The sequence below is a fragment of the Musa acuminata genome, chromosome BXJ1-7, assembly GCF_036884655.1.
Source record: "Musa acuminata AAA Group cultivar baxijiao chromosome BXJ1-7, Cavendish_Baxijiao_AAA, whole genome shotgun sequence".
In the NCBI taxonomy this organism is placed as follows: domain Eukaryota; kingdom Viridiplantae; phylum Streptophyta; class Magnoliopsida; order Zingiberales; family Musaceae; genus Musa; species Musa acuminata.
The window spans coordinates 17,864,646-17,889,820 of NC_088333.1; the positions used below are offsets into that span (position 1 = coordinate 17,864,646).

Sequence of the window (25,175 nt, forward strand, 5' to 3'; positions counted from 1 at the left end):
TGGTTCAATCATTCATCATGTGAGAATAATATATATATTTGTGAAAATATATTTTTCTCCTCAATAAAGTCAAGACTTGCACACCATAATATTGAGATGCTGATTAGGGTATTTACAGAACAAGGTTGAGCTGCACGCAGTAGCACATGATAAGATTGAGATGGTTGAGACTTATCATCCTTAAAAACAGAGAGTAAGAGGTGGCAACAAATGCAGGAGATGGTAGTGAAGAAGTTAGAGATGAAGATGATCTCTGTACTGGACTTGCTTCGCTTTTATAAAGCTTAAAACACTCCACACATCTCCATGCATCATTATTCGGCCATCTTCCATATATAAAGCACCATCTGCATAGTTGAGTTCCTCTAAGCGATGAGTCACCCACAATGCTGCAACTTCTCCCGAAGCCGCCACAGTGTTCTTGACTGCCTTTATAACTCCTATCTGGTAACCAAAAGCAAGAATATGTTGTCTGTCAGTAGTATGATTAAAGTTTTTCTTTTTGAAAACAAGATTATCCTTCTAACGATCAAGAAACAAAAAGATGCAATTGAAAGGGTAGATGCAAGTGATAAGATAAAAAGTCTATCGGCGAAATAAAAAAAATCAACAAACATCTAGGCTTTTAGAAGAGTGCTTTATGTGAAAAACAGGAGCCTATGAATCAAAACGATGGATGGGATGTAAAACAATGGGAGGCAGAATCGACTGAAAACTGAGACAAAGTTGACACTTCAACAGGCATGACAGCTCGATTTGAGTTGAAAAAGCCAATTGAACTTCATAAGGCCACTGTAACTGGAAATGAAGAGGCTGGTTGACAAGAATACATGGATTTATAAATCAGTAGCTCTCTCGAGTATAACTCATACCTGGTCATGTTCATCCAAAAATGTTGTCAATTCATCTAATAATAGCACTTTACATGCTTCAGCTAAGGCACCTGCAATAGCAACTCTTTGTTTCTGCCCTCCACTAAGAGTCTGAATCTGCCTCTGATAAATGCAACAAAGGTAAACAACATAACATTTAATTCAGATACAACACCAGAAATCAAACATACATGTCAAAAGTCAAACACCTACTTGTGAGTAATGCAGCATGCCAACAGCTTCTAAAGCTTCTGATACTCTTGATCTAACTTCATCTGATGTTAGATTAAACTTACCAAGACCAAATGCCACATCTGCTTCCACTGTTGGCATAACCACCTAATCAAAGTGATAATAAAGAGAACACTAAAAAGGTTTTCAAATAGCTCGCACTACATATTAAAGAAAGAAAATGTGTCTTGTTGTCAGTACCATCCATGAAGAACCTACTCAGAATCCCTTAAAAGTGATTTGTTCTTTTTATACATAGTAACAAACAATTTACATGTAAAGGATAGTCATATTCTTTGAGGCCCTGAAGTAATTGACAAGGAAAACACAACAAAAATAAAAAAAGGAGGCGGCAGAAAGAGGAAAAATTAGTACTCTCCAATAGGACAAGAAAAGGGCATTTACTTTTCTGAGATCTACTGGAGCTATGAAGGGATGTGTCCAGGGTGCATTAACAGCAACCAACAAGTTTGATAGTCACGATCAATCTCACATGACTGACAGGCTTCAATTAGTACAGATTCTAAAAACTTGGTGACATACTTATGATCATGTGTCATGGATTTCACCATCTATGTGAAAATGATACAAACTAGAACAAGCATTCTAACATGATAACGGGCACATACCAAGAAAACTAGAATCTAACTAATTTTGATTTATTTTCAGTATGTAGTGATATCATGGTTTAATAAACAACTTCAAGTTATGGTTGGAACACCACATACCACCTACAGAATTCACATATTGAGCAAACTTCACAAGAAACAACTGTTTTTCTAACAGACACAACTGTTTCTCAACAATAAAAAGTCAATAAAAAGCACGAGAAGGAAATACCTGGTGATCAGGATTCTGAAACACAAAGCTACTTGGTTTTTTTATATTCACAGTTCCATCAGAAGGATTTAGAAGTCCTGCCAAGACCTATGCAGCAAACAAAAATATCAGTTCAGAAATTTATAAACAATCAATAAATCATCGTGAAAAAAGGTACACATGCTGTGACCTATATATATTGGTTATGTCAGCATAATTGTACAAAATTTAAGCCTGAAGGAAGTAGTAACAGAATACACGACAACATTAAATACACATAACCCTTTTTTTTTTTTTTTTTTAAACACATAACTGATACTTCCCTAAATGCAAAAAGGGTTTTCAGAATTCCTATAACCAAACAAATGGTTCTTTTTTCCTGATGCTCTACAAGCCTACTTTTGATCAACATCTTCACTGAATGTCGTTTCACAATTCATACATTTAAAGAATGTTAGTATAAGCTTCCATAAGGGTCCTATTTCCATCAAATTGCCCCTATAAATTTGATGGCTGCATTGGCAATTACATGCACAGTTATATTTTCATTATCTCAAACCTTTTCTTTTTCTCTATTTCATAAAACCAAATTTTGAAAATTAGGAAACAAAATAGACCTCTCTCTCATCCCCAACTTTTGGTTTTTGTTTTGCTTACATAGGTCCATCCTCATTTGGTGAACACAGAAGACCAACCCCCATCACACAAAGGCCACCAATTTGGTTTCTCCTGCTAGACAAAAATCTCATTCCTTTGCCATTTCGGGTCCATTGCCTCCTCTATCGAATGTCATGTTACAAGAAAACCCTCAATATCAAACAGCCGAAACTCACTAATTCCTTAATACAACCAAAAATTTCAATCATCCAAATCTATGCCAGTTTACCATTCCACTTGTTCTAAATATTTCACTCAAACTACAGCATTCCTATGTTGAAACCAAATCAATTGCTTCACCAGGAGATGAGTTACCTTAAGGAGGGTGGACTTGCCACAACCATTGGGACCAAGAAGCATCCACAGCTGGCCAGGAGGGACATGGAGGGAACAATTCTTCAAAATTGGAACCGACTTCCCCTGCTTGTTGGTCACCGAGAAGCTCACTTTATGGGCTTCAATGGCAGGAGCAACCTCTGCCACCACGATGAGCGATCGACACCGACAATACCTGCGAGGAGCAAATCATCATCAATTCAAATCAAGAATCACAAAAGAAGAGAATCATTACAGGAGGAGATGATGACCTTGGCGATGGTTTCATTAGGGCAGTAGAAAGGGAAGCCCATGGCATGGGGGCGAAGGAGAAGACTTCCTGCAGCATTGAGAACAAGAGAGAAGGCAGCAATTTGTGTTATCTAATGACTGGAATTTGGTTCACATGTTAAAGGCCTGATAAGACTCCCCAAAAAACCAAAAATGAAATAGAAAAAGAAATAAACCAATATTTAATATGCTTGTGAAACTTAAAATGATAAAAACAACGTGTGTAATGGTCTACAGAGCGTGTCTGAATAATTAAAAAGATATACATGTTACTTTAAAATTTACATGGTAAATATGTTATTTTAAATCTTCCCAATAAGAGGTCTAACACGTCAACGATTCAATACCACATTGTGTCTCGTTCAGTGTTTATCAAAGGACCAAGCGCTAAAAGGCTCCAAGCTTCCAAACATCTTGAGCAAACCAAGGGCTCACCAATATAAAAATTATAAAAAATATATTTAAGGAGGAAAACAATCTTTAAAGTAAAAATTAGACAATACATGAGTTTCATATAATTTCATATTCAAAATATCAGCACTAATACATCGAAGTAAATTCATTTAACCCCCTGTTAACTTCGAGGTTGGTGGTCCAACAAACAAAGAAAACTTCAACCCAACCCGATTTAGACCCGACGATGGGCAACCCTCTTCGTCCCGAGAAGCCAAAGATGGTCAGAGAGGAATTTGCTATTGCGATCTGGATGTTGTCCGTTCTCTCGACATGAAGCCCAAGAACCTACAGAAGACCGAGATTAGGAGTAGTCCGACTAGGTCCCTTCGATGCCTAAGTCAGCAATGTCCAAGGTGTAAAGAAAGTAGGGATGTGAAAGAGAGAGAAAGGAAATGAGGGAGAATGTATTTACATTTTATACCCAAGTCCTTGTGGTTGTCGTCAATTTCAGTAGTTAAAGACTTGCAGGGATAACGCAACCGCCTGTTGAGATGGCAGTTGTGGAACAACCTCTGTTGACGTGGCTCAACCACATGCTAAGCTAACGTAACCATCTACCAAAGTAGCTCAACTGCTCTCTATGTGGTTACATGTCATAACTATCTTGTTGAGATGGTAACCTTCGTTGCTAAGGTAGAGGTGTCCATGTGTCAGTCCCGATTCATTTTGTCCTCTATCACTTATCCCCTCATTGTGCTTCGTCGTAGAAGATCTTCTAGGTGAAGTGCCATGTCCACTTCTAATAGGCACTGAATGCCTCAAGGGAGAGAACTACCTGCAGACTAAATGTTGTTGCATCAAGTCTCGGTTGACTCTTCCTTGACCCCGACCTACCACTATCGGGTTGGAGAGCCTTGAATGTGCCTAACGTTGCTGATCTACGTACTTCAAGTGAGGCTTTTATAGATTAGTTATAGTGATGCCGACTTGCCCACATCAGGCAGGGAGAGCTCCACAACATGTCGAGTTGTTTGCTTTGGGCAAATGGGGCCTTTATCGATCTACCACATGATGGGGCCCACTTCAAGCATAAGGGGCCTACGGTGGAGTCAAGGGACCCATGTCGGACAACAAAATTGCTTCGTCCCAATCTGCCCACATTGGGCAGACATGGTGTTGGCGCGATAAGACTTTTACCATCTCCTGATTTGCCATATCGAGAAGACAATCCTTTTACCCCGAGCTGCCCACATTGGGCATATATTGTGGGTGTGGCAAGAATCTCTCGATCTGCTCACATCAGGCAAGATTAAGATCTCACATCATATGGACTATTGCTACATCATGTAAGATATGATCCCAATTTGTCCGTATCAGGCAAGATCCTGATCTGCCCACATCGGGCAAGATCATGATCTACCCACATCGAGCATACTCTGCTACATCGCATAGGATATACTTCGGATCTGCCCATTTCAAGCAGATATGGTGTTGGCATGATGTCCTCCCAATTTTCCATATCGGGGAAAACTCCTTTCTTACCCCGATCTACCCACATCAGTAAACATTTATGGTGAGATATTCTTTTATCTAATCTATTACCTCACGTCATATGATCTCCCGATTTGCCCACATCGGACAAATTTGTTGACAGTTTGCTTCGAGACTAATCTGATCTATTATCTCACATCGGGTGGCCTCCTGATCTGCCCACATCGGGAAGATTTGTTGTCCATTGGCTCTAAGATATACTGATCTGCTCTTACATCGGGTGATCTCCCGATCTGCCCACATCGGGTAGATTTGCTGATGATTGACTTTGAGACATACGTAATTTGCTCTAACATCGAGCACATTTGTTGGCAATTAGCCTTGAGACATGCCTAATCTACTCTCACATGAGTGATCTCCCAATCTACCCATATCAGACATATTTGATGGTGATTTGCTTTGAGGCTTACCTGATCTGCTATTTTATGTTGGGCAAGATCACGATCAGCTTGCATTGGGCCATAAAAACTATCTTGTCCCGATCTGCCCAATTCGAGCAATTTAGGCATGCTGGACTAATTTGCCGACATCAGGCAGTTTACACATGCTGGGCCGATCTGCCCACATTGGACAGCTCACTTGGTTGGACCGATCTGCCCACATCGGCCAATTGACTCCAAGTTCAGGATGCTCATGTCTACAAAGGATATGTTGGCCGTTAAAATATATTTTATCCATCAAGGACACATTAGAAACTCTGGATGCTCTCGTCCATGAAGGACGCATCGTGCGTTAAAGACGCTTTTGTTTGTGAAGGACGCATCAACTATCAAGATGCTCTTGACTGTGGTGGATACAACAAATGTTCTCATCCGCGAAGGGTGCATTGCACGTTAAAGATGCTTTTATCCGCGAAGGACACACTTTCTCCACGAAGTATGTACCGACTATCGGGATGCTTTTGTCTACGGAGGATGCATCGGTTTCCGTGAGTCTACGTTGATCTGATGATTGAATTAAACTCTGATGTCAAAGCTTGTCTAACTAATGAGTCAAAGATGGTTTTATCCGCGAAGGACACACTTTCTCCACGAAGTATGTACCGACTATCGGGATGCTTTTGTCTACGGAGGATGCATCGGTTTCCGTGAGTCTACGTTGATCTGATGATTGAATTAAACTCTGATGTCAAAGCTTGTCTAACTAATGAGTCATCTACTAACTATTAGAAAGGCTTAGCTAGGTGTTCAAACAGTATTTAATTCATTGAACACAAAGTGGTGGGAACTCCTTGCTTCAAAGAGCTCCCCTTTGTAGCATGGTGAAGAAGTCTTCACTTGTTTCCTTTGAGTTTCTCCACCATTCCCTCTCTTAGGTTGGCAACTTCGACATCCTCTTGGTTGTCAACTTTCCTTCGACATGTACGATAATTTCTCTAGTTCGAATGAGAGAAATTAGTTAGGTCTTCAATCTATCAATCACCATGTGGTCGAGAGGTTCTTAGGTGCTTTGTCTGATAACCATTCAGGATAAGAAAGTGATTCCTCATCCTCCAAGGGAGGAAGATCCTCATCTTCATCCAAGGGGGCCATAGTCCAAGATCATCAAGAGAAGGATCTTACGGATATGAAGAATTTCCTTGATCAAGAATCCTGCTTATGTCCAGGTTCCTTAAGCTTTCTTCGAGCGAAATACTTTATTCCAAGGATCGTCATTTCTAATATCAAATTTGTTTCAGTGATCTTTCGGACTAGTACATATTGGTCAATACCTATATACCATATTAGTACACCAGTATGTAGCGGTGTTTCAGAGAGGAAAAAAAGAGGGAAAAAAGGAAGGGATGATGGAGGAACAAAGTAAGAAGAAGAGGAAGTGATGGAGTAAGAAGTAGTGAGAAGAGGAAGGAAGACGAGAAGAAGTGGGAGCGTACTTAGGAAGAAGGAACGCAACATCAGAAAACTATGACATCAAACAACGGTAATGGCAACGGCAAAGCAACAGCATTGAACGTGGGACGAGGGCTCGCGTTTGATTGCCCTAATTTCTATTTTAGATTTTTTCTTTTTTTAATATAGAGTTGGATGGGCCCATCGCTATTTTTGATTTTTTTATTATTTTTATAGAACTAGACTAAGCTGTTGGAAACAAGGGTGATCATGTACTGGTCCATGCTTGGAATGGCACGTACCTACCCGTTTTGTATTGTTTCAGGTGGTACAACAATCATTGCTTTATTCTTTCTAATTACAAAATGATTCTCCCAAAGTTGGCCATTAGGCCCTTTTCACTTCAATCAATTTCCTATGTCTATTCTAATGCTCTAGAGGCAAGGCTCATCTTTTCCATTCACCCATTTATCATAGCCTTTCTTAGATGGCAGAGGATTTCACCTTTATATATGGTGCCTAACTTTTGGTGTTATTTGGTTGCCTTTATAGGAGAAGTGTGTAATCATCAAGGGATGATTCCATCTTTGAACATCTTCCCCTTTTGCTTTCGTGATTGTCATTGGGAAAAAGGATACTATCTTACTTCCCGTTTGGGATTTAAAGTGAGTGGGGCTCCAACATCTAACAAGGGTTGGAAGAGTCGGTTCCTCTTCATTCAACTAGATACTTATTGTGGTTTTAGTCTTGTGTGGTCTACCTGTACTCTTTCGAATCCTATCCTATCTTAAATTCTGAGAGGGGATAAGTTTTCCACTTGGTCGAGATCTTACCAACCTCCATAGCTCAAGCATATGGATGAGTGGCTTATAAGAGTGGGCTTAAGTCCGGCTCCAAAGGGTTCGTTTCCTTTCAATCGAATCTTGTAATTTCCTAATATCTTAACCTCCTATCTCGATTTCCTCTAAGCATAAACCTTGCATCATTCTGCCTGAGCAAGATGAAGAAGACAATAAAGGATAGGGCAGCCATGGAGGAACCATAGAAAAAAAAACAATTCCCTCCCAGCCTACGAAGAAGAAAGGAGTTGTTGTGAAGATGAGAACATCATGTACCTTTCACACTTTTAAAGCTCTAAAGGATCGAGCACATCCCGAACTTAGAGCACCCTGACATGATGTGACGCCATGAAGTTCTTGGCGATAGTCGATGGCCAAATTATGCGAACTTAAGTCCAGTCCTTTTGTAGTGACTCATATGTCGGAGCTACCTGATAGTGCCTCAACAAAACCACTTCAACCTCGTTGGAATTTGGAGGCGACTAACGAACCATGGGTGCATCATCAGATGACTCCCAAGTATCTTTAAGGAGGTCTAGTTCCCAAGTTGGCAAAAGAAATTTACTCTCTTCCTCCATAGGTGATGCTAGTTGAGACATCTAAGCATATGGTGGTAGTATGTTTCAATTCCTTTGTGCGTTTGTAACTCGTAGCTTCCTTATTCCCTTGGATACTTTTCCTTTATTGTAGAATCACCATTATATGATGGGGTTATATGACTGAGGGATTCGAGTTTTATTATCGCAACACTGAATGAAGTGATAGACAGGTTGAATGAGAGAGTGACTCAACTGGAGATCAAGCTAAGCCCAAGGAGATATCTCCACTAAAAGAAGCTTTAGCTGCATCCCAAGCATCTTTGGTTGCGTCTTAAGCAAAGCAAAAGACTTGAAGCATAATTGTGCCGATCAGCAGAAACTCTCAAGAAGGTTCAAGTTTCCAATCGAGAGATAGAAGACCAACTATTGATGCTCCAGTGTAAGGTTAGGGCCAGTGAGGCTAAAATCGTCAATCTAAAAGCGAAGTAATAGCTCGAGAACTTTAGGCCGCCGAGAGGGTGATAGAAGCCATTAAAGCCTATACGGAGTCCAAAGGCTTCAAGGAGGGTATAAGACAACCAAGGGAAACTTCCTTCAAATACGAGTACCAAATGGTTATATGATCCGTGTGCTAGTTAAGTTTTCATACCTGAAGGTTGCAAAAAAAACATTCTCGATTGGTCCTGAGGACAATAGAGTGAAGATGAAGATATAGACAGACTTTAACGACAACCTCAAGACCTCAATGGAAACTTCATCCAATAAGGAAGACAACAATAACGAGGACACAGACTGCACTGGGGGTGGGCTAGACAATGGTTCGATAGATGACTAAATGTCTCTTTTTTTATAAATGTAGTATCTTAGTTATGTTCCCTTTTCTAAATTGGGTGTCAAGTTTTGGAAGATATCATGATTCCCAACTAATAATATGTACTTTTATTTCAGCTAATGAAAGGAAACTTATCCTTGATACTCTCACAGATAGAACTTTCGGAGATTTAAGACATGCCAAGCCCTTGGGATAGTCAGACCCTCCAATGTTTTGAGACAATATGTTCGAACTCGGATTTCCTGAAGAACTCGATAAGGTCGTTCCCAATTAAGAGTCATCTTGTTTCTAGAATCATTTGGATTGTTGGATCGTTGACCTCTTCTTTTCAAAGAACTAGATCTTCGATGACAATCCATTTAGGCTTTATCCTCTGCTTTTCGTCAGCTTTTTTTCATCTTCATCTTTACTTTGTTGTCCTCTTGATGAACTGAGAATGAAATCTTTGCAAACTTGAGGCATGGAAACTTAGCCAACACATGGGTCATAGCCAACTAGTACCTATATTTGAAGGAAGCTACCCCAGATCATCTTGAAGCCTTTGGACTCATTATAGGCTTTAATGGCTTCAAACACCCTCTCGATGGCTTGAAGTTCTTAGGCTATAACTTCACTTTTCAAATAGACTATTTTAGCCTCTAGGGCCCCAACCTTACTTTGGAGCATCAAGAGTTGATCTTTCATCTCTCAATTGGAGGCTCAAGTCTTTTTTGAGAGTTTTCTGTTTCTACTAATCGATACAATCACACTTCAAGTCTTCTACTTAGACTTGAGATGCAACAAAAGATGCTTGGGATGCCGCCAAAGCTTCTTTCACTTAAGATATCTCCATGGGGTCAGCTTGACCCTTTAACTCAGTCATTCTCTCCTTCAACTTGTCCATCTCTTTATTTAGTTGTTGCGATGAAAAAACCAAAATCCCTCACTCGATCGGATAACCCCATCATATAATGGTGATTCTGTAACAAAGGAAAAGTATTCAAGGGAATAAGAAGGCTACGATTATGAGTAATAAATGCACAAGGGCATGGAAACATACCACTACCATATGCTTAAATGCCTCAGCTAGCATCACCTTTGAAGGAAGAGAATAATTTTTTTTAGCCACTCCAATGAGGTTGAAGTGGTTCTCTCGAGAGGCCATCAAGCAGCTTTGACATCTAAATCGTTGCAAAAAGACTCAGCTTAAGTTCGCATAATCGAGCCATCAATTATCGTCGAGACCTTTGTTGCATCGCATCATGTTGGGGTGCTCTAGGTTTAGGATGTGCTTGATCTTTTAGAGCTTTAGAAGTGCAAAAGCCAACTAATGTTCTAATCTTCACAACAACTCCATTCTTCTTTGGAGGCTAGGAGGAAATTATTTTGGTCTCTATAGCTAGGGTCGAAGTCATCGCATCGAAACTTCCTACCTTCGTGGCTATCGTGCCTTCATCTTGCTCAAGTGGAACGACGTAACATCTTTGCATACAAGAAACCAAGACAAGAGGTCAAGATGTTTGTAAATTACAAGATTCAATTGTAAGAAAGCATACCCTCCTGAAATGAACTTAAGCATGCTTTGAGAAACCACTCCTTGTCCATACGCTTGATGGCCAAGAAGGACGGTAGGATCTCGGCCAAGGGGAGAACTTCCCCCTCTTTGCAAAATTCAAGATTGTGATAGGGTTCAAATTCAATAGAGTACGAGCGTACCATACAAGACTAAAACCACAATCAGTGTCCAATAGTTTGAAGAATCGACTCTTCGACCCTTGTTGGAAATTAGAGCCCCCCTCACTTTAAATCCCTCGTAGGCAACGAAATAGTACTTGTTTTCCCTATGACAAACACAAAAGCAAGAGTGAAGATGTTCAAAGATGGAATCATCCCTTAATGATTACACTCGCCTATAATGGCAACCAAATAGCACCAAGAGTTAGGCACCATATGTGAAGGTGAAATCCTCCATCTAAGAAAGACTATAATAAATGAGTGAATGAAAAATCGGAGTCCCGCCACCACAACATCCATATAAACACAAAGGAAATTGGCTAAAGGGGAAAAGGGCCTAATGGCTGATTTTCATAATTAATAGGAATAAGGTACTTATCTCGAGGAAAGCATAAGAACTCTAAATATAAGTAGGAGTCTTAATCAAAGAAGTTCTTTAGAGCCATACGATCCTTCCCCTCTTGGAGATCTTGGACCCTGGCCCCCTCGGATGAAGACGTGAATCTTCTTTTAGCGAAGGATAAGAAACCACTCCTTGATCCCAAATGGTTATCAGAAGTAGCACCAAAGACCCCTCAACCATATAGCAGTTAGAAGATCAAAGTCCTAACTCATTTCCCTCATCTGAACAAGAGCAAATCTCACCTGCATGTTGAAGAAAAGCCAATGACCACATGGTGCGTCCTTCGTGTATGAGAGCATCCAAAGCATATGATGCATCCTCCGTAGATAAAACATCCAGAGACTTAATACGTCCTTTGTGGATAAAAGCATCCTTATTGAACAACGTGTACTTGACAGACGAGAGTATCCAAAGCGTCCAATGAGTCCTCCACAGACAAAAGCATTCAATAGCCGACGCATCCTTCATGGACAAAAGCATCTTTAACGCGTGATGTGTTCTTCGCATACGAGAGCGTCCATAGCATCCAATGCATCCTCAATGGATAAAAAATATCCCAACGGCCAACACATCGTTTGCGAACATAAAAAACCTTAAATTGGAGCCAACTGCCCGATGAGGACAAATCAGTCCAACCAAGCTACTTGATGTAAGCAGATCAGCCCAGCATTTGTAAATTGTCCATTGTGGGTAGATCAGTCAAACACACCTAAATTACCTGATGTGGATAGATCGAGACAAGGTAGTTTTTATGGCCCAATGTAGGTAGATCGCAATCTTGCACAACGTAAAATAACAAATCAAGTAAGCCATGAAGCAAATTGTTAACAAATCTGCCCATGTGGGCTGATCAGGAGATTGCCCAATATAAGAGCAAATCAGGTATGTCTCAATGCTAATCATCAGCAAATCTGCCCGATGTGGGTAGATCGAGAGATCACTCAATGTGAGAGTAAATCAAGTATGTCTCAAAGCCAATCACCAACAAATATGGTCGTTGTGTGCAGATCGGGAGATCACCCAATGTAAGAGCAGGTTAGGTATATCTTAGAGCCAATTGCTAGCAAAGCTGCCCAATATGACTAAATCGGGAAGCCACCCAACGTAAGATAATAGATCATATGAGTCTCGGAGCAAACTGCTAACAAATCTACCCGATGTGGGTAGATCAGGAGATCACCTAATGTGCGATAGAGATTAGATAAAAGAATATTTTGCAACCAATGTTTCTCAACATAGGCAGATCTGGGAAAGAAAGGAGTTCCCGAAATGGCAAATCAGGAGGTAAATCAACCTGCGTCTACTTAATCTACCTGATGTGACAAATCAAGAGGATGCTATGCAAACACCATATCTGCCTGATATGGAGAGATCCAAAGGATATCCTATGTGGTGTAGAAGAGCTTATTCGATGTGGGTAGATCATGATCTTGTCCGGTGTGGGTAGATCGAGACCATGCATGATATGGACAAATCAGGAGCATATCTTGCTTGGCGTAGCAAGAGTCCATTCGATGTAAGATCTTGATCTTGCCCGATGTAGGCAGACGGGGATTACAACTTCTGCGATGTGGGCAGTACTCCACCCGATGTGGGCAGATCGGGATGAGGAGGATTCTTCCCACACCAACTATAACTGCCCGATGTGGGCAGATCAGGATATAAAGAATTGTTTCTCCAATGTAGTAATTCACGATAAGAATTCTTCTCACGCCAACCATATGTATATCGATGTGGGCAGACCATGGTAAAAAGGATGGCTTCCCTAGCAAATCAAGAGATGGGAAAATCTTACCATGCCAACACCATATCTGCCTGATGTGGGTAGATTGAGACGAAGCGGATTCATTGCTCGACGTGAGTCCCTTGGCTCCACCATAGGCCCCATGTGCCCAAAGTGGGCCCTATTATGTGGCAGATCGATAAAGGCTCCATCTGCTTTAGTATTCAGATAATTGCACGACGTCTTATAATCCTCTATCTAATGATAGAGGACAAAATGAACTGTCCCAAGACTGACACATGGACACCTCTACATCAGCAATGAAGACCGTCATCTCAAATGGACAGATGGTTACGTCAGCTTGGCATACGGTTAAGCCACATCAGCGAAGGTTGTTCTACCTAAGTTGTAATCTCAGTAGGCAGTTACGCCACTAGTTAAAATGTACTACACTATTGACTTACGCGGATCAAGTCGGGCTACCTCTGACCTCGATCTTCTACAAGTTCTCAGATGACGCATTAAGAGAATGGACAACATCCGGATCCCAGTGGCAGATTCCTCTCCGACCATCTTCGGCTTCTTGGGATGATGACGACCAACCTATCAATTAACACCAACTATAAAGCACTAAAATACTATATTGTTCAAATATACTGATAAGACCCTTTAATAAATGTATCCAGAAGCTGTCGGTCCGACCAATCTCTAGCTTGATTTGATAATCTTTCAAACCTACTCTGATATTCTAACACTGTAGAAGTCTGACGAATTTTGGCGAGCTGGCAATCAACATTCTCATATTCGGATGGGCCAACGCAAACAAGAAGCCCTCTTTTGAACTACTCCCACGAAGGAACTCCGTGGAAAGTTTCATACCAATCGTACCACTAGAGTGCATCTCCCTCGAGCTGGATTGAAGCCACTTCTACCTTGAATTCTTCTGGGGTTATGTGAAAACGGAAAAAAATTTCTGCCTTAGAGATCCAATTGGTTGGATCTCCATCTTTCCATCTTGGAAATTCCACTTTCATGTGTGAGTAATTTGTGTCACAATCTTGCGGCCCTTTTCCTGTATTTTTAGATCCGTGCAATGTAGAACTTGAGCCCCCATTTTGTTGAAATTTACTGAGGCTCTCCAGTAGACTCTTTTTGAAATCATTAAGTGTTTCTTACAGTCGGTTCACAATTCTGATTTCCAATGCTTCCATTTGTGCTTTCACCGAGTTATCAGTGGCCATTGCGTAAGACAGCAAATCTGTATTTTTGGTGTCAGTTAAGGGCATCAACACTGTCGATGCGAAGTTGCCGAGGAGGTGGACGCCGAGGGCAGTGCTGCGGTCGCTGCGTTGGAGGAAGAGTAGCTGCCCTGTTTCTATCGTTGCGTGGGGTGAGAGCATCAGGGTTGGAAGGCGACTGCGTAGATGTGGCTGCAGCCGCTGCGACCCAAGGGGCGATCGCCGAGCAACGGGGTTGAGGCTGTGGTGATGGCAACCTATGGTGATGGCAACCTATGGTTGTGGCAGAATATGCTAAGCAAGGGGGAGGCGGCGTTGAAGCGGCCGAGGTTGAGAAGAGGAATCGGTGTTGCGTGCACTGCTGGGGTTGAGGCAAGGCAGCGTACTTGCTGCGGTTGCTACGTTCGCTGTTGGAGGGCGGCTGCTGTAGAACGAGGGGTTGGTCGTTGGCCAGGAGCAGCGGCGGTAGTGGTTGCTGGCCGGGAACTGCAGTGATTGGTGGCTGTGGCAAAAAATGCAAAGTTACTCTGTTGTGGTCGCCACGAGGAGGGGGGGTCGAGCGGCTGCGACGGTTGTGACCCAAGGGAAGGCAACGACGGTGGTGCGGCTGGGGGCAGTGTTGCCAAGGGCTCGCCGCCGCGGTGGCTGCGACGGTGCGGATGGGAGGGAACGATGCTTATCTCTGTCGCACTGCGAAAGGAGGCACTAGTGACGCCGAGGAATCACGTGCGGTCGAGGAGACGACGATGGCTATGACAATCGTAGTTGCCTTGTTTTGATCGTCGCGAAGAGGGATGGTCAAGCGACTGCAGCTGCGACACAAGGGCAGGCAGTGATGGTGGCGCGGTTGGGGGCAGCGTCGCCAACGGTAGAAGTGACGAGGGGGTTGGTCCGCTGGCCAGGAAGCAACGGCCGCGGTCCTTCTCGCTCGAGCAGGGTGGAGCAACAAGGAGGGAAGACTGCTGGCCGGGGAGCAGTGACGACGGTGGTCACCGATTGGAAAGCAGCGGCGACGGTGGGGCTAGCCGAAAGCAGGGGAAGGAGGGGCCCCTTTCAACCAGATGGGCTTCGGATGGGAGAAGATGTGGTTGTGGCGGTTACGGCGCAAGGAGGAGGGGAGGTTGCTGGTTAAGGGCTGGAAGGCTACATGCAGGTTGAAGGTTAGGTGGCTGCGGCAGCGTTTGACAAGGTCGAGAGGCAGCGGAGGATCCAGCAGCTGCGACAGCAGAGGATGCTATGTTGTTGATGCCGGTGAAGGAGAGGAATCAGCGTCTGCGGCTGCGACCCAAGGGGAGGCAGCTAGGGTTGCGACTGGGCGGCGGGCGGCGGTGATCGAGCGACGGCAAGGCGGTTGGGAAAAGTGGTGGTGACGCGGTTGGGAACAAGGGCAATCCGTGAGTTGCCCTGTTTCGGTCGCTGCGAGGAGGGTGACAACCGGCGGCTGCGACTACGACTACGACCCAAGGGGAGGCGGGCAGTGGTGGCCTCTAGCTGGGAAGCGGGGCGATGGTGGGCGATGGCCGGAGAGCAGCAGCGGCGGATGGGCTGGCCGGAAGCACGGGACGCAGGGGTGGCTACGGCTTCTTCCTCTCTTGTTTCTTCCCTTTTTTTTTTTTTTAACGAGATGGGACAACGAGGAGGTCGAGCGGTGGTCGAGCGGCAGGGGAAACAGCGATAGCGGTGAAGAAAGAGTTGCCTTGTTGTGGTGGTGGGGAAGAAGGGAAGTAAGGCTGTAGTGGGCTACGCCAAGGATCGTTGTTCCGATCGCTGCCTCTTTCTCCACCGCCGTCGCTGCTTCCCGACCGCTCGATCACCGCTGCCCGCCTCCCAGCCACAACCCTAGCCTGCCCCCCCCCCTTGGGTCGAAGCCGCAACCGTCGGTTGCCGCAGCCCCTCGTTGCAACGGTTGCAGAAACAAAGCTTCCTCTGTTGCTGCAACCCCGTCGATCCCTGCCGCAACCCTCGTTGCCTCCTTCTCCACCGTCGCCGTGGCACTCCGACCAGCGACCACCGCTGCTGCCAACCACCGCAGCCTTCTCCTCAACCGCTCGTGATCCTTACAGCCAACCCCTTTTGTGTTGCGACAAAAACAGAGCACGCAGCAACCACCGCCGCACGCAGCAACAAAAAACAGTAGCATCCTCTACTGCCGCAGCCACCGATTGTAACCACCGCTGCCGTTGCTCCCGGCCAACGACCAACCCCTCGTTCTGCAGCAACCGCCCTCTAGCATCGCACGCAACAACCACAGCAAGTATGCTGCCCGGCCTCAACTCCAGCAGCGCACGCACCACCGATTCCTATTATCAACCCCGGCCGCTTCAACGCCGCCTCCCCCTTGCTTAGCATCTTCTACCACAAAGGCAGGTTGCCATTACCGCAGCCTCAACCCCGTTGTCCGGCGATAGCCCCTTGGGTCGCAGTAGCTGCAGCCACATCGACGCAGTCGCCTTCCAGCCCCGGCGCTCTCACCCCACGCAGCGACAGAAATAGGGCAGCAACTCTTCCTCCAACGCAACGACCGCAGCACTACCCTCGGCGTCCACCTCATCGGCAACTTCGCATTGACGTGTTAGGATCCTTAGCATTTTCACTCTATCCGACTCTAACTGAACTAAACAGACTCAATAAACATTATTCAAAAGCTCAAAAAAAGGTCGCGCCACCACCGCTGCCTCTCCACCGCTGCCCGCCTCCCCTTGGGTCGCAGCCGCAGCCGTCGGTTGTTGCCCTCCTCGCGACGACCGAAACAGGGCAACTCACGGATTGCCCTTGTTCCCAACCGCGTCACCACCACTTTTCCTAGCCGCCTCGCCGCCGCTCGATCACCCGGCCAGCGACCTCTCCTCGTCGCGTCCCCATCTCGCTCAAGTGAGAAGGACCGCCGGCACCGCAGTCGCAGTTGCCGATTGTCGTAGCCCTCCTTGCAGCGGTTGCAGAAACAGAGCTTCCTTTGTTGTTGCAGCCCCTCGTCGATCGCAACCGTGCCTCGAGCGTCGTCGCCTTCCAACCGACCCACCACCGCTGCCAGCCATCGTGCGGCGACCGCCGCTCGCCTCCCAGTCGCCGCTCCCCCTGGCTCGGGCGAGAACGACTGCCGCCACTCCCCCTTGCTCTGCCCCCTTGGTGACCGAAACAGGGCAATCCTCTTGCTGCTGCGAACGTCAGTTGCCACCACCATAGCCGCTGCTGCCCAGCCAGCGACGACGCCGCTCGCCGCCCAACCTGCCACCGTCGATTCCTATTTTCCACTATAGCCTCAACCTCGGCAATGCCACCGCAACCGCCCTCCAACAGCACACATAGCAAGCTCTTGTGCGGCCGCTTCAACCTCGGCAACACACGCACCGACTCCTCTTCTCAACCTCGGCCGCTTCAACGGCACCATCACGTCCTCAACCGCACGCGATCCCTCGGCGTCACCAATGCCTCCTTTCGTAGTGCGATAGAGACAGAGCAACGCTGCCTTCCATCTGCACCGTCGCAACCACCGCAGCAATAGGCCCTTGGCAACGCTGCCCCCAATCGCACCACCATCGCTGCCTCCCAACCCTCAGCAATAGCGATCACTCCATGCAACGACCACAGCAAGCATCATTGCCTCCCACGCAGTGAACGCAGCTACATCCTCGCAGCAACCCTTCATTCCAATAGTGCTACCACCGATTGCATCACAACAACAGCACCGAGTAGGGCAGTGATTTATGCCCTAGTCTTGACATCAGAAACAAGAGTTGAGATTACAAATTTGCAGTCTTACGAAATGGCCACCGATAACTCAGTGAAAGCACAAATGGAAGCATTGGAAATTAGAATTGAAAACCGGTTGCAAGAAATACTTAATGATTTCAAAAAGGACTTACTGGGGAGCCTTGGTAAATTTCAACAAGGTGGGAGCACAAGTTCTACATTGCACAGGTATGGAAATACTGAAAAAGAGCCCCAAGATTGTGACACAATCTACTCATACATGAAGGTGGATGGACAGCTCGCCAAAATTTATCAAACTTCTACAGTGTTCGAATATCAGAGTAGGTTTGAAAGATTGTCAAATCAAGCTAGAGATTGGTCGGAACGACAACTTCTGGATACATTTATTGAAGGGCTTATTCCAGAGATCCGGTGTGAAGTTAAGGCTCGTCAACCCCGCACTATGATAGCTGCGATCTCATTCGCACATCTACATGAGAAAAAAATCAACAAGGGAAATTATGGAAACAGAAGTGACAACAACCAGATGATCAGTAAGCCACCCACCCCATCTATTCCCAACCAAAGCCTTGACACCCGAAGACTAACCTAAGAAGAACTCAAGAAAAATTCAACAAAGGGTTTGTACTATGATGAAAAGTGGAGTATGGAGTACCGATGTAAACAAGGGCAACTTCTGATGATTAAGCCAATTGGAGAGGAACCGGAAGCAAACGAGTTGGACTCCGATCATAAAGGTGTGAAAACTGATGAAGATATTGAAGTCATCACACATACAGTGCATGCATTGGTTGGCTACACTAACTCACAAACTATAAAAATTGGAGGAACTTTGAAGCATCAGCCTGTCACTATTTTGATTGATATAGGTAGTACTAATAATTTTATGGACAGGAAAGTTGCAGCCCAACTAGCCCACCACATTGAAAGCTGTGACATATTCGAAGTAAAGATCATTGATGGACAGATTTTAACTTGTGATAGCAAAGGCCAGGAGTTTCTTACAATGATTACTACATTGAAAGACCGACCTATTGCTTATACTGTCAAAAAGTGGAGACCATACTTACTTGATCAACGGGTTGTGATGCGTTGCAGATAGCCTATGACTGAAGTGCTGAAAGAGAAGCTCCCCGAGATTGATACTGCTCAGCCTTAAGGACAAGGCTGATTTAAAGAGGGAGGAACTCTTATGACCCTTTTTCTGAGCTTTTGAATAATGTTTATTGAGTCTGTCTAGTCCAGTTGTTTATTGAGTCTGTTTAGTTCAGTTAGAGTCGGGTAGAGGTTTATTTAATATTTATTTATTATTAAGAGTCCAAGTCTTGGTGGACTCTAGGTGGAACTCTATAAATAGTGATGTAACCCTTTCTTTAAATCAATCAATCAATGAAATGTTATTTCACTCTATGGACAAACCCTAGGAGGCTGATCCCCTCGAAGTGATCAAGGAGGGCCGATCCCCTCGAAGCGATCAAGGAGGCATATCCCCTCGAAGCGATCATTATCATTCCCTCAATTTCATCCTCTTTTCTATCATTTCTTCCATTTCTTTTACGATAAGACTTTAGGGTCTTATCATTTGGTATCAGAGCAACGATCCTTGGTGCAGCCCACCGCAACCCTGCTTCCCTTCTTCCCCACCACCACTACAAGGCAACTCTTTCTCCACCGTCGTCGCTGTTTGGGCCAATCCCCTCGAAGCGATCAAGGAGTCAATCCCCTCGAAGCGATCATTATCATTCCCTCCATTTCATCCCCTTTTCTATCATTTCTTCCATTTCAATAGGAGGGGATCGGTCGCCCGTCACAGAGTGAAAATGCCACTTTAGGCTGGCATTTTCACTGTTCTCGCTACAGTTATCATCATCTTAAAAAAAAAAAAAAAAAGATCGCAGGGAAAAAAAAAAAGAAGGACAGAGATCGTGTGCGAAAGGGTGAAGCCGGCGGCCACCGACCACCACTGCCTTCTTAACCGAGAAGGAAACTCTGCTTCCGACCACCGATCACCATTGCCTTCTCCACCGCCGCCGCTGCTAGTCGCCGCAATCTTCTCCTCATCGATCCTAGCCCTCGGCGAGGCAACCACCACCGCTGCCTCCTTCTCCACCGTTGCCCGCTCCCCTTGGGTCGCAACCGCAACCGCAGCCGCTCGACCTCCCCTCCTCGGCGATCGTTGGTGACGCTGCTCCCAACAGCGCCACCACCGTTGCCTCCTTCACTGTCGCACCGTCATTGCCAGCATCGCCAAAGGCTCCGGCTGTGGTGCGATAGAAACAGAGCACTCTGTTTCCCCTCTCCAGCATCGCAACTTCCCGGCCAGCAACGACCCTCACTGCCTCTTTCTCCACCGCCACCGCTGCTTCCTGACCGCTCGATCACCGCTGCCCGCAGCCCCTCCTTGCAGAGGTTGCAGAAACAGAGCTTCCTCTATTACCACAGCCCCTCGTCGATCCCAACCAACAAACCACCCCATCGACGCTTCTACCATCGGCGACGCTGCCCTAGTCCGCCATCGTGCTGCCCCCCCGGGGTCGCAGCCGCAGCCGCCGGTTGTCGCAGCCCCTCCTTGCAGCGGTTGCAAAAAACAAAGCTTCCTTTGTTGCCGCAGCCCCTCATTGATCGTAGTCGTGCCTCATCTAGCACTCCTCTTCCCCTCAAGCGTCGTCGCCGCCCAACCGACCCACCACCGCTGCCAGCCACCGTGCGACGACCGCCGCTCGCCTCCCAACCGCCGCTCCTCCTTGCTCTGCATCTTTTGTAACCGAAACAAAGCAAGCACAAGCAACTCACCTTGTTGCCCTTGTTTCCAACCGCACCACAATTGCTGCTGCGAACGCCGATTGCCGTCACCGTCGCTGCTACTGCCCAGCCAGTGACGACGCTACTCACCGCCCAACCGTGATCCTCGCAGCCTCCCCCTTGCTCTGGTGACAGAAACAGGGCAAATCATCGATTGCCCTTGTTCTCGTAGTGCCACCGTCGATTCCTATTCTCCACTGCAACCTCAACCCTGGCCACTTCAACGCTACCTCTCCCTTGCTTTGCCTCCGCTGCCGCAGCCGCCGGATGCCATCATCGCAGCCTCGACCTAACTATTTAGCGATTGCTCCCGTGAGTCACAATAGTTGCAGTCGTCGCCTTCCAGCCCTCGACGCTCTCATATCACACAGCGACTAAAACATAGGACAGCACATCTTCCTCCTAAACAGCTTCGTAGCTACAGTGCGGATGCCCTTGACTAGACATCAGAAACAAGAACTGGGGATTATCGACTTGCAATCGTACGCAATGGTTGCCGATAACTCAGTGAAAGCACAAATAGAAGCGTTGGAAACAAGAATTGAGAATCGACTACAAGAAACCCTTCATGATTTCAAAAAGAGCTTATTGGAGTACTTTAGCGGGTTTAAACAAGATGGGAGCTCAAGTTCTATGTTGAACAGATTGGGAGGTACAGGAAAAGGGCCCCAGGATGGTGACACACACTACCCACGCATTATGGTAGAATTTCCACGATGGGAATATGAGGATCCGACTAGTTGGATCTCTAAGGCGGAAAAATTTTTTCGTTTTCACAGAACCCCAGAAGAATCTAAGGTAGAAGTGGCCTCAATCCAGCTCGAGGGAGATACACTCCAGTGGTACGATTGGTCTGAAATTGTTTACGAAGTTCCTTCGTGGGAGAAGTTCAAAAGAGGGCTTCTTGTTCGATTTAGCCCTTCCGAATATGAGAATGTTGATGGTCAGCTCGCCAAAATTCGTCAAACTTCTACAGTGTTAGAATATCAGAGTAGGTTTGAAAGATTGTCAAATCAAGCTAGAGATTGGTAGGACCGACAACTTCTGGATACATTTATTGAAGGGCTTATTCCAGAGATCCAGTGTGAAGTTAAGGCTCGTCAACCCTGCACTATGATAGCTGCGATCTCATTTGCACATCTACATGAGAAAAAAATTAGCAAGGAAAGATCAGCAAGGGGTTTGTACTATGATGAAAAATGGAGTATGGAGCACCGATGTAAACAAGGGCAACTTCTGATGATTGAACCAATTAGAGAGGAGCCGAAAGCTAAGAATGTAGACTCCGATCATAAAGGTATAATTTCTAATGAAAATGTTGAACCTACCATACATACAATGCATATATTAGCCGACTACTCTAACCCGCAAACTATGGAAGTTGGCGAAACTCTGGAGCATCAGCCTATTATAGTTTTGATTGATACTGGTAGCACTAACAATTTTATGAACAGTGAGACTGTTGACCGATTGGCCCACCACATTGAAGACTATGACAGATTCGAAGTAAAGATCGTTGATGGACGGATTTTCACTTGTGATAACAACGGTTCAAAGATAAAATTGATTATACAGGGCCAGAAGTTTCTTGCAATGATTACTACACTGAAAGACCGACCTGTTGCTTACACTATCAAAAAGTGTAGACCATACTTACTTGATCAACGGGTTGTGATGCGTTGCAGATAGTCTATGACTAAAGTACTGAAAGAGAAGCTCCCCGAGATTGATGCTGCTCAGCCTTGAGGACAAGGCTGATTTGAAGAGGGAGGAACTCTTAGGACCATTTTTCTCAGCTTTTGAAAAATGTTTATTGAGTCTGTTTAGTCCAGTTGTTTATTGAGTCTGTTCAGTTCAGTTAGAGTCAGGTAGAGATTTATTTAATATTTATTTATTATTAAGAGGTGGACCCTAGGTGGAACTCTATAAATAGTGATGTAACCCTTTCTTTTGAGGATCAATTAATCAATCAATGAAATGTTATTCCACTCTGTGGACAAACCCTAGGAGGCCGATCCCCTTGAAGCGATCAACGAGGCCGATCCCCTCGAAGCGAGTATTATCATTCCCTTTTCTCCCCTTTCTTCGACGATAAGACTTTAGGGTCTTATCAATTGGTATCAAAACGACGATAAGACTTTAGGGTCTTATCACGATAAGACTTTAGGGTCTTATCATTTGGTATCAGAGCGACGATAAAACTTTAGGGTATTATCAATTGGTATCAGAGTGACGATAAGACTTTAGGGTCTTATCATATACCAACAGGAATAATAACCCTAAAACTACATTTGTCATGATTAAAGATGTTCAACGGTGCCACTCCAAAATACTAGCAATTACAAATTCAATCCTTTAATCAATTCATAGGCTATAATTAACAAAAATTAACTACTGTTAATAATTAACGTTACTATTAAATTCAAGAGAGATCGGGGCTGTTGGGTAGAGAAAGAAGCTGAGAGAATTAGAGAAAAAGGAGGATCTGCGGCATTGCTGCGGAGATGCAGAGAGAGAGGGTGAGGATGTCAGCCGCAGTCTAATTGCAGGGATAGGGAGGGATGCCGTCAGAAAGGCTGGGGGGAGAAGAGGCTCGACGGGGCGGCTGCGGAGGAGGAGGGACAGAGTTAGCGGGAGGGAAGGAGGAGGGTCGGAAGGGGGGAGAAGCACGGAGGACGAGGAGGAGGGAAGGGGTATCGAGGAGGCTCGACGGGGACATCGCTGGAGGAGGAGGGAGAGAGATAGCAGGGAGAAAGAGGATGAGCGACAGCGAACGGGAAAAAGAAGCGGGAGGCACAACGCCGGGAGGGGGAGAGAGAGGAGGAGGAGGAGGTACCGCCACTGGTGGAGGGCTGCGCACGGATGCGGGGCGGAGCGGCGGCGAGTCGGGAGGAGGGGCAGAAATGGAGGCGGCGGTGAGGAGCTGTGGCCGCAGGTGAAGAGGAGGCGGCGTCGGCTAGCAGAAGCGAGGGATTGAAGAGAATAAGAATAGGTTGGTTGAACCTTTTGTAAGATTTATAGTCAACTCAAGCTTAGGCCATTTCAATCAGATTTGACATCAAACTTGACGAGCACTTGAGCGGCTCACAATTGAAGACATGCGTTCGAACCTTATTTGAGACATTTGGGCCTCGGCTCGTTTCGTCCAATCGCCTGGACAGAGCAGTCGAGTGCCTCTAATATTATTAGTGTCGTCGGATATCATGTGAGTTCGACAAGTCCATGCCTACATCATCAACATCGCCTGGTCACGTCGATACATAAGTCTGGCTTCTCACCTCATTTATGTGAACCATGCGGCCGGTAACTATGGACTCACTCATTGATTGTCACTTTTACTAATTCCGATCTTAAATGCAATCTTTGCATGAGGCATTGTCGAACCATCTCAAACATCAACTCCAAGTTTTGCGACAAGTGTAATATTTGACTCGAGTTGGCTCTGCATCCTTGCATATCAGATAATCGTAATCTACAATAAAAAATTCAATTGTGTGTATAAAAAAAAACCATAAAGAGACAAAAAAAAAAAAACTTCAGGATCAAGTGTGTTTCAGTTATTATGTTGTAATCGAAATATGAGTATGAATAGACTTCAATGCATAAAGAGAAGTAGTACATCCGTTTGAATCAATTCTCCAAAGATACATTAACTAGAATGTGTTTAATAATTAAGATATTATCCTTATTGCATTTTACTTTATAAAAGTTTTGATGTATGAAGATAAATATATAAACATGTATTTTTTTTTTATTCGTATACAATTGTTTGAAGGCGATGACTATCTTAGCGACTAAAAACCTTGACAGATATCAAAAGGTCCAAAAACTTGAATCTGGTCTTATCATTTTTTTTAAAAAAAATTCCTGAAAATATATAAGATCTGATAATTTTTTAATATTTTAATGTGTTATATAATTCTTTATTTCTTAAAACAGATTTATTATTCTATTTTTTTAATTATCCATGATTTGATCATTTAGTCAAAAGGACAAAAAAACATTAAAAAAGCTGCCACTTTAAGATCCTTACCCACCAAGTTAAACTACACAACAAAAAACTTGGGTAAGTTTTTATGGTGAAGTCATATAAAATTTGATTTTAAAATCTTACTGTCAACAACTAACTTTAAGATCTTTCCCAGTTTAATTAACTGATTTATATTCTTCCTCCTTTTTCACTTTAGGCATAAAATAAAAAAGAAACTTGAGCAGTAATGCCTATATTACCAGCTCAATTTGACCAAAAAAAAATCAGTATAATCAGGTAGAGGGAAAAGGGCCATTGAGATTGATAAAGAAGATGAATGTATACAGCTTTATTCATACAAGTAAATAAACTATTTTTACAATTCAAATCCTGATCATATATATATGTACCAACAAGAATACAATTAATTAAGACAGGATATAA

The 25,175-nt window shown here is 44.6% G+C and overlaps 1 protein-coding gene across 2 annotated transcripts; it reads right to left on the reverse strand.

Annotated features, from left to right (window-relative positions):
• On the reverse strand, positions 1–23,754 carry LOC135584043 (ABC transporter I family member 10-like). 2 transcript variants are annotated; one of them, XM_065192226.1, is made up of 7 exons: positions 23,598–23,754; positions 3,167–3,234; positions 2,895–3,090; positions 1,944–2,030; positions 1,086–1,211; positions 873–995; positions 1–444 (listed from the first exon to the last, which is right to left on the reverse strand). In XM_065192226.1, the coding sequence occupies exons 2-7, from the start codon at positions 3,211–3,213 to the stop codon at positions 235–237; spliced, it is 789 nt and encodes a 262-aa protein (XP_065048298.1). In that variant the 5' UTR covers positions 3,214–3,234; positions 23,598–23,754; the 3' UTR covers positions 1–234. The 2 variants fall into 2 exon arrangements, with proteins under 2 accessions (XP_065048298.1, XP_018684046.2); XM_018828501.2 differs by lacking the exon at positions 1,086–1,211.
• Positions 23,755–25,175: the final 1,421 nt, after the last annotated feature.

Bases quoted from the DNA above. Each gene is read 5' to 3' on its own strand.
- LOC135584043 (XM_065192226.1), bottom strand. From the start codon at position 3,213: ATGCCATGGGCTTCCCTTTCTACTGCCCTAATGAAACCATCGCCAAG. The intron at 2,031-2,894 runs GTAACTCATCTC...TTTGCTGCATAG, and splicing joins GCAAGTCCACCCTCCTTAAG to GTCTTGGCAGGACTTCTAAA. The intron at 996-1,085 runs GTAGGTGTTTGA...TGCATTTATCAG, and splicing joins GCATGCTGCATTACTCACAA to AGGCAGATTCAGACTCTTAG.